The sequence below is a fragment of the Podarcis erhardii genome (genome assembly GCF_964252035.2).
Source record: "Podarcis erhardii genome assembly, chromosome: 2".
Lineage (NCBI taxonomy): Eukaryota > Metazoa > Chordata > Lepidosauria > Squamata > Lacertidae > Podarcis > Podarcis erhardii.
The window spans coordinates 110,437,342-110,447,247 of NC_138498.1; the positions used below are offsets into that span (position 1 = coordinate 110,437,342).

Below are 9,906 nucleotides of genomic sequence, written 5' to 3' on the forward strand. Positions count from 1 at the left end.
AGTGAACGTCAGTGGCACAAATTCCAGAGCTATGTTACATCTGTTCCTGGCGGGGGGGGGCAACCAGCAGCACAACTGGGGTGCCTTGAAGCCTAACAAATGCTAGAGTGGCAGATGCGATTGTGAGCCAGAGTCCACTCAGTCAGGTCACAGAAATAGGTCAACAACTTGATCAAATCTGGCCCTCTTTGAAAAAAGTTTGGATACCACTGGCCTATGGGGCTCAAACCCATGGCCCTTACATTAAGAGTCTCATGCTCTATCGACTGAGCTATTCCTCTCATATACCACTACAGTGATCCTTGGTTGTCAGATGCCTTGGTACTCAAACAACGTGGAACCCAAACACTGCAAACCCGGAAGTAAGTGTTCCGGTTTGCGAACCTTTTTTGGAAGTCGAATGTGCTCCGTTTTGAGTGTTATGCTTTTGAGTGTTATGCTTCCGATTTGAGTGCTACACTTCTGTTTGGAGTGCCACACTTCCGTTTGGAGTGTTACGCTGAGGTCTGCCTGTTTTTGCTATTTATTTTGCGTTTTTGTTTTTACGGCTGTTTTTTGTTTTGTTTTTGTGACTGTGTGGAACAGTCCCTTCAGCTAATGATTGATGGATTGTATGACTGCAGTATATTGTTTATTGCTTTCATTTTATGGCTCAATGGTCTTGTTGAATAGTAAAATTAATGTTAAGTTACTGTTTTAGAGGTTGCTTTTAAGAAGTGTGGAATGGATTCATCCATTTTGCATTACTTTCTATGGGAAAGCACGCCTTGGTTTTGGAACAGACTTCAAGAACGGATTAAGTTTAGGAACCAAGGTACCATTGTATATTCCTATTGTGGTGCGGCAGCTAGTTAGATCCCTCAGCCATGAAATTCTGGAAATTCTGCTGGAAATTATTTTGGCAAATCGCCTGTGTCCATGGGTAGCCCCAAATCAGACTGGCTGTAGTAAAAGTGGGAGGGAAATTAGCCTTTCTCCCCACTCCCTAGTCTATTTTGGCCCTCATTGAGTAGCCTAGGTAATCCCATCCCATCACGATTTTGAGATAAGGTGCAATGGCTACTTTCTTTGTGTTGGTGGTGTGGAAAATGCACTCTGCACATGTTCTGTGGCATTCTAGTATTACTTTGTGTGCTGTAGTCTAGAAGCTGAAAATAGGTTTTGAGGTTAAGCCACATATCATCATAGTTCTCAAAGGATAGCTTCTACATAACCGGGGGGGGGGGGGATAACCAAACAAAATAGACTGATCTTCTTCTGTGCTCTTATCATCAGCTTGGAAGCTTTCCAAGCAAGGATTAGCATGATCACCTGGTAATATTTGACAACATGTTGTTAAAAGCAAAGTGAAGCCAGTTTTTAAAAGGTGAGCTTTTGCTCCTACTGATACTCCCCCCCCCTCTTTTGCTTAAGACCCTTCCCATGTTAAAAACAAAACAAAATCCAAGTACATCAAATTGCAAATATCAGAATATCATACCAGAATTCATGCCACCTCATTCTGCTGCATTCTTCTCTGTGTGTTGAGTATCCAGCTGTTTTTGTACTACATTTCCAATCATCCCTGACCACTGGTTCTGCTAGCTAAGGACAATGGAAGTTGTAGTCCAAAAACAGCTGGAGACCCAAGTTTGGGAAATCCTGGTGTAGACCAACACCCCACCCCCATTTCTGAAGGTGTGACTCTTCCTTGCTCAGGCCCATAACTAGAACTGGCAAGTTTTTGTTTTTTAACTGCTTCCTGTGACTGGAACAGCAGCTTGAATTTATTCAGCAAGTGACAATGTTTGCCGCCGGACTGTGAAATGTTTCCCCTGTTCCTTTCTGTTGTGAAGGCACAAGCCATTTCCAGCACACCCTCCCCATGCCATTCGGCAAGGCTTTTCTCTTCCCTGTTCAGTCTACAAACAAATCTTCTCTTCCCTGGGTCATTAATAGACTTCAGTTAATTGAGATTAGCTTGGATTAATTCCCATGGGAACACTTGGGAAGGAGATCAAGGACCCCCTAGGTCGCTAAACATAGAGGGCCTGGGAAGGAGCACGTTGAGGGCATCAGTGGCCTGAACCAACAATCTGGAAACTGGATCCTTAAAACTGCAATGGGGTGGGCTTCTAAGGGACTCATCCCTGCCTGCCAGAACCAGCAGAAGTTTATGACAAAATCAAAAACAAAGTCTGGGCTTCCGTGGTCCATTCTGAGCTCAGCTTTGTAAAGTTACAGTTAATCATTTACAGAGGACGTTTAAAGCTCTGTAAGTTAAGCAGTTTACAATCCCTATCGTGTCCTTTCTCACACCATCCCTCTGAAGTACATGATTCCCCCTGCTTGTACAGCAAACAAATTGTGCAAGGCAGTGCCTTAAGTCACGGCTTCCTGTGTTGCCTGAGAGTCTATCTTTAGGTCACTCTGGGTCTTCCTTGTTCCAGGTAGCAGCAGCAATGAGGTCATGTCATTCAGGGCTGCAGAACCATTGGCCCTCCAGATGTTGCTGGACTACAACTCCCATCACCCCTGACCATTGGCTGTGCTGTGCTGGGGCTGATGGGAATTGGTTTCAACAACATCTGGGGAGGGGTAGCTATCCCCCAGCCTTGATGTGATGGGTTGCAGCATCAATTTACAAAAATAAAAATGAGGAATGAACCGTGACCACCATTTTCCTGGTGACCTTATTTTCCCCTGCCATAGCATTTTTTTGCTTTGCAGCTATGTGGCTTATGGAAATTCCACAGGTGCGGAGTGTGATTGTTTTCCTGCTCTGCTAGCAGCCTTCCCAGAAGTGTGAGAAACAGGATGCTGGACTTGGTGCAAGGCACTTAGGTTTTTATAGCAAGGAAATTGATTAATAGGGCTAAACATAATCTGTTGAATTTTGGCCTGCCACAAGTTACTGAGTTTTAAGCCTGTCTAGAAGCCACATTTCCTGACCTTTGAAAGCCGGGTCTCTTGGCCCAGGTGTCTCAGCGGAAGTCGAGAGCCTTTCTTTCTTCAGACGTCCTCCGTAGGTTTGCTAGATGCATGCAGGGATGAAGCGCTGGGGTGGGGAAGGTTGGGGTGCTTGATCAATTTCATTTGTCCATTGCTGGGGGACATGAGACCCTCCAGATGTTGTGGGCTAAAACTCCGATCAACCTCAGCCAGCCTGGCCAGTCAAAGAAGATGGGAGTTTTAGTTTACAAAATCTGGAGGACGCCCCCATGGGCTAGCCTTCTACAGTATTACAGGCAACCTGGGCAAATTGGGATTGCACCACTGTCTTTCTGTGCCAAATGTTTGGTAACGAGAGTAGCTGGCTGAGATAACTGCCAACCTACCAATGTGTTAGGCAAATTCATGGAGGCTAAAGTGGGCAATGGCTTCTAGTCAAGATGGCTACTTGCAGGATTTGAGGCAAGCTGAGAGTGCTTTTACGTTCACATCCTCCTGGGGGGGGGGTGTTTCCAGTAGGCATCTGGTTGGCCCCTTGGGAGGAAAACACTGAATTGGATGTATTTATTTATTTAAAAATCTTTTAAGAGACTTTTTTGTCTATAAATCTCAGAGAAGCACCCAATAGCCACAAGACGGTGAAGACCGATAAATAACAGTTTAAACATTCAAATTGCCATAGAATTTCAGCAACTGCAGCTGCCGGATCCAAACAATATCAACAGCCAGGAAATGTCAGGGTAGGCAGAAAGGTCTGCGAAAACACCCCATGCTCAGTGCTCGCCTGGTCTCCGTGGGGATCCTGCTCCTTTGGTCTGATCCAGCAAAGCTCTTCTTATGATCAACTGCTCCTCCTGAGGCCCAATGTCCACTACTGAGAGCCTGTCAGAATATATTGGGTCCTTACCAGCCCCCCGCAGGCAGCATATTCTATCTCCTCTTTCTGCATGCTATTTTGGACTGCCATGCTCTCAGCGCTCGCCAAGGTGACGGGTCTCAGAGGACGCCTGCCCTTGAGAATGGTTGCTTGACTCTCTTCCGCTGCAGGGGTGGGGGTGGGGCAGTTTAATCTCATTTCCTCCGAGGTTTATCTCCTGCTGCAGCTTCCACTCTATATTTTGCCATGGGGGTTGAGCATGTGTGTGCATAAGGGAGGGGACGACACATGCTGGCAGGCAGCAGCAGTGACTTACCTGGCAAGGAAGGCTAGGCAACCTCCTTTATTTTTATGATGCCCGAAGGAGTAGGAATGTGTTTTGGTTTTCCCCCCAGCAGAACCAACAAAGAACCTTGCAGCGCCCAAACGACTGGCAAGCTCATTGTGGCATAATCAGCTTCTTAGTTTTTATTTCATTCCACATATTCGTACGCCATTTGATATTCCAAATTCCTAGGCGGTGTGCATAAACATTAGGAATAGACAGAGAAAAAGGATGATTAAAATTCATCATAGAGACAGACCTTCAAATGCCTGCTGAAATAGGAAAGAGTTTGGAAAGAGTTCCACAGAATTGGGCCCATAGCACAGAATGCAAGGCTTCTGTTTGTGACAAGCTGTACCTCTGAGCCATGGGGGACTGCCAAGAGAGACTCCCAACCCACAAAGATCTCAGTGATATAAGGCAGGGCTCCCAAACTTGGCCCTCCAGCTGTTTTGGGATAACAATTCCCATCATCCCTGACCACTGGTTCTGCTAGCTAGGGATGATGGGAGTTGTAGTCCCAAAACAGCTGGAGACCCAAGTCTGGGAAACCCTGATATAAGGGATCAAGGGGTCCTTAAGGTATCCTGGGCCTAAGCTGTTAAGGGCCTTGTAAATTAATACAAGACCCTTGAACACTGGCCTGGAAACATATGGGCAGCCAGTAAAAGCTTTTAAGCACTGGTGTTATGTGCTGACAGGAGTCTGTCCCCGCCAACAGTCTAGCCACAGCTAAGTTGCCATAAAACTCTTTGTTGTCTTTATTTTCAGGTCATCTCCTCACTCCCTGTCCCCGAAGCTTGTGCTTTCCTGTTTCTTCTTGCCTTTCCCACCTTTCAACCCACCATTCCGCCTCCCTGCTGCTGACCCGGGGTATATCTCTGTAACCAGGAGAAGTTTGCTTTCAAAAACAAAACAGCAGCACTGACAACGCAGCACAGTCCCCTGGGGTGCCACCCGCAACTTGCAGGTGTTTTTTTTTCTGCCAGATGCTCCTGTCTGAATGAAAGGGACCCAATGATTTAACCTAGCACAGTGTGTACACCAATACAGTGGTACCTCGGGTTAAGTACTTAATTCATTCCGGAGGTCCATTCTTAACCTGAAGCACCACTTTAGCTAATGGGGCCTCCTGCTGCTGCCGCGCCACCGGAGAACGATTTCTGTTCTCATCCTGAAGCAAAGTTCTTAACCAGAGGTACTATTTCTGGGTTAGTGGAGTCTGTAACCGGAAGCGTATGTAACCCAAGGTACCACTGTATAGCATCCTCCAGCTGTTGTTCAACTCCCATCGTTCCTGATGGGAGGAACGTGCTTGCTGGGACTGATGGAAGTTGGAGCCCAACATCTGGAGGACATGCTGTTGACTACCCCCATCAAGTGAGAGGTTGGCTCCGTGACCTGATCTTGCATGGCCAGAAAAGGATGAGATGACAGAGAAGAACACTGTGGATGTCGAGATCTAACCAGCTTTCTCCTTTTCCACGCAGCTTAAGATTTCGTTCAGCGAGAACCAGCTGGAGAGGACCTTCCAGTATCCGTCAGAGGGCTCCTTGCTGGAAGAATATGGGCCTCCTGATGAGTCAGAGCCTCTGACCTGCACCAACCCCCATGGGGATGATGAAGACGAAGAGGAGGAGATGCTGCTGCTTCATCGGGGCCTCCCGGGCCTGCTGAGGACCAAACCCCTCATTGTAGGTGAGTACGGGCAATACAGATCTAGACGAACCTATGGCTGGTTTCGGTATAAGGCAGCTTCCTGAGTTCCCGAGAGGCAAGTTGGCAGTCGGTTGTGCAGTCTGGAAAGAGAGGGGAAGCCTTGCAGATCCAACGTCGGGTCTCATTGAGAGCTTAAATCACTTGGAGCTGCTACGCGTCTGTTTTCAGACTGGACCGCTAGACACACAGCAAGCAGCTGGGGAACTGAGTGCTTGTAGGCTCCCTCTTGTTAAATACTCCCTACGACCAGTGGTTCTCAAAGTGGCAGGAAGGGTGGAGGGAAGGTTCAAGGACAATCAAAGAAACGTTTAAACATTTCCTTTGTATAGATGAAAAGATGAGACTTTGCCTCAAATTAGACCTATGGCAAACAAGATTAACTGGCAAAAGCAAGCCCACAGCTCTCACTGAGTTTATAAACATACTTAAGGTACATATGTAAGAGGCTCGCTTATGATCATATTTTGGGAATGATTCATGCTCCTATGCAGCTGCATTGTTTTATACTTTCTGGGTGTCCTGTGATCATATTATAAAATACAGTGGTACCTCAGTTTTTGAGCGTCTTGGAAGCTGAACGTTTTGGTTTTTGAATGCCAAAAACCCGGAAGTAAATGCTTCTGTTTTCAAACGCGCCTCGGAAGTTGAATGGCTTCTACTGCATTTTTTCCCCCAATTTTATCCATTGGCTTTTCAGACTGCCCTTTGTGCCTTGGTCGTTGAACGTTTCAGAAGTCAAATGTTTTTCCGGAACGGATTTTGTTTGACAATCGAGGTACCACTGTAGTTGTGTTCTATGTTATAGCATTCCTAAGAGTGTCTCCCCCCCCCCCAAGTATTTATTATCAATTTTAAAAAATTGTGTGGTGCGAGCAAATTATTATTCTGAAAGTGTGTCCCAGAGAAAAAAGTTTGAGAACCACTGCCCTATGCGACGGATGGGGCTCCTAACTCCCATCACCCCCAACCTCACAACCAATGGTCCAGGATGACGAGAATCCAGCAATTTAGTGAAAAGGGGTTCAACATTCCTTACTCCTTAGGTCTTTGTGCTTTCCTTTTTTGCTGACAATGCCTGTGTTCCTTCTCTCCCTCTTTGCAGACGAGTCTTGTCGGCGGTAACCCCGTTCAGCCTCCGCCGCAGAGAACAGCGGAATATGCACAAGGATTCCATGCCACATTCTGAATCCTCCAGCTGGACCTTTTATCTCTTTTCGTCTTCCAGTGACTATCGCACCCAGGAAAGAAGCTGGGGCCACGAAAGACTGAGGGGGGTGGGGAGGCGACCACTTTTATCCTGGGGCTACAGATGCATTTCTTCCTTCGTATGGAGACCACTCCGAAAATACTCTCCCATTTTTGATACATATATTTTTCCCTATCTGACTGGCACTGAAATCATGTGAGAGACGCTGCCCAGCCTAGCTGGGAGAGGGCGCTCTCAACTTTCTCTTATCCTTGCACTGCCAGCCAACAAGGAACCTGACGCAGCAGCGACTTAGATACTTCATTTAAAAACTGCCAGCAGGGGGAAGCACTGAACCTTGTATGCACACTTCTCTGGGGTTGCAGAGTTTCAAACAAGGGCTAATGATAATGGTCATATCTTTCTTCCTGCTGTCACTCAAAATACCGCTGAAAGCCTCACTGGCCAAGGGACTTTTCTGTAATTGGGTTTGTTTGTTTGTTTGTTTGTTTGTTTTGTAAAATATTGTCCAGTAGGACTTAATTGCTGCCATGTGAGTGAGATGAGATTTGGGGAGGGGGGAGCAGGGTGGGGAGGGAATAACTAGCTTTGAGAAGGGACCATTATGTTGGCGCACAGCCTATCAGTATTTCGGGGGGGGGGGGCTTTCTACTTGCTTTTTTCCCAAAGCCATTCTGGAGGAAGGCAATTCAAAATACCACGGCTCTAGTTATTCCACCAAGAGCCATGAGTAATAAGGCATGTTACTGGGCAAATGGGGAGGGGTCCTGGTTGTTTATTGAAGCAGGAGCACTCAGTATTCAGGCATGGAAGTGGGTCATTGGGGAAGGGCATTCTGCATGTGGGCAGCGCTTGTTGCTCTTTGGGGCTGTTTGGGGGGTTCCTCCCCTCTTTTTGTTTCAGACAGGGGCAGTTCATGTTTGGAAGCAAAGCAAAATATGCAGGGGGTGCAGTGGGGACAGCCAGGCGAAAAATGCAGCTTCCTGTCGTGGTCATGACCATTTCCTGTTTGGGATTCAGCACTCACGTGGGATTGAATGATGGGCGATGAAGAGGCAGATTGAATGTTAGAAAATGAAGTAATATTTTGATAAACAGGGGTTTGGGTTTGTTTGTTTCTCCCCCCCCCCCTCAAAAAAAATATTATATTGCAAACTGTCTTCTTGATTAGTATTTGCCATTTTTTGCCATGTGGCATTTTGAAGTGGAAAGAAGTGGACCCAGAGATTATAAACTGAGAACAGCTTTCAGAAATGATTGAATGCAGAGCAGTTGCAGCTCAGAATATAGACAGCTCTCCAGAGCTGGCTTCAGGCTTTGGGGAAAGCCTCAGGTGAGAGATTACCAAGAGTCCCCTTCATCAGCAAGGGGCAGCACAAACTGAAGGAGCACTCCACAATCCTTTCCCCAGATGACTGATGCAAGCAAACCCAGGCATTACTGTTCTGGATCTTTCTTTACCAATTCAGCAGTCATTTAAGTCAGCCGATGACAGTAAGAACCTCAATAATGGTGAAGAGGAAGTCAAAGAGCATGTTGTGCATTTGTTCAAAGGTGTCTTATCCAGTTTCTTGAGTGGGCCTTGCTGTTGGTCTCAGGTGAGAGCTGGCATCAGGGATCAGCACCACTGCTGAGACCCATTTCTCAGTAGCGGAGCCATCGCCAACTGCTCGAGCCACAAAGCCATGGTGCTTGTCCTCTTTGGTATCACTGCTTGTTTACCTGCCCTCTCTGGATGAGTAATTATGGAGAAGGTACAGTATCCCTCTGTATCCCTTTGGGTGGGAATGCACCTGGGGCTAGAGTGGGGATGGGGGAACCTGTTGTTCTGCCAGAAGTTAGCAAACTCCATCTCCCATCAGCCTCAGCCAGCAGGGATGATGGGAGTTGTTGTCCACTAGAATCTGGAAGGCCACAAGTTCACCATATCTGTGCTAGAGATAGAGAGCTAGCTAAACGTGGCAGTGACAAGAATACTGGCCCGCTCAGGGAAGCAGCAGCCTACCAAGGGCATATTGCCCACTGCCAAAAAGTAATATACAAGTGGAGCAGCCTCAGGGCCCTGGCAAATGCCCCACCGTGACACCACAATGCATATATTTTTTAATCCTCTTAGATGAAAATGTGTAACTAAACTGAAGCATCCAGCTTAAATTGGGGGGAGTTTTTTAAAATTTGTGAACAGGAGTTCACAATTGGAGCAAATAAAACCTGGGAAAACTGGTCGGTTAAATGCCTTGAGGAACAACGCAACTCATCTGCAGGAGAGGATGCATACACAGAGCGGAAGATTGGCCAATGTATGAGAGCAGAAAGTTGTTTCTTTAGAGTGCAGGTTGTAGACTGAGCAAACAGTATGAATGAGTGGAAGGAGGCATTGATGAGAGGGAATGGGGAAATTTACACTTGGTTTTTTTTTTCCTCTCTCTCTCTCTCTCTTCCTTCCTTCCTTGCTAATTTTAATCTTGTTATCTGTGCACAGTTGTTATTATCATTTTCCCCTCCCCCCCTTATTTTGCACTGCGGGAACAGCCATGTCTGGAGCCCATTAACAGGTGAATGAGTGAATGATTGAACACCGCAGACATTTCTTTGATGCGGGGAATGAGGTCTGCGCAGATCAATGTGTGTGGAGCAAGGGCCGAAGCAGCTGTGTCCAGCCATTTCCATCAGTGTTGTTGTTGAAAAAAATGGTATTGTTATTATTATTATTAACAATAAACCAGAATGATGTTGCACGTTGACCTATTGTTCTTCTGTTGTCTCTTAGTCATGATAGTTAAATGGACTCTTTGTTTACAGAAGCCATATTTCTCTGAATACTGGCGGCAAATAAGAAGACAGGCA

The 9,906-nt window shown here is 46.5% G+C and overlaps 1 protein-coding gene and 1 long non-coding RNA gene across 2 annotated transcripts in view; one reads left to right on the top strand and one right to left on the bottom strand.

The window, feature by feature from the left end:
* The window catches only part of PPP1R18 (protein phosphatase 1 regulatory subunit 18), a 51,996-nt gene extending 42,193 nt beyond the window's left edge, over positions 1-9,803 (top strand). The window contains exons 3-4 of the mRNA XM_081853015.1: positions 5,624-5,831; positions 6,955-9,803. Of these exons, the coding sequence (XP_081709141.1) occupies positions 5,624-5,831; positions 6,955-6,974 (228 nt within the window). The 3' untranslated portion in view covers positions 6,975-9,803. The remainder of the gene's footprint in view (positions 1-5,623; positions 5,832-6,954) is intronic.
* LOC309337426 overlaps positions 1-9,906 on the bottom strand; it is a 43,485-nt gene that overhangs the window by 32,197 nt on the left and 1,382 nt on the right. The window lies entirely within an intron of this gene.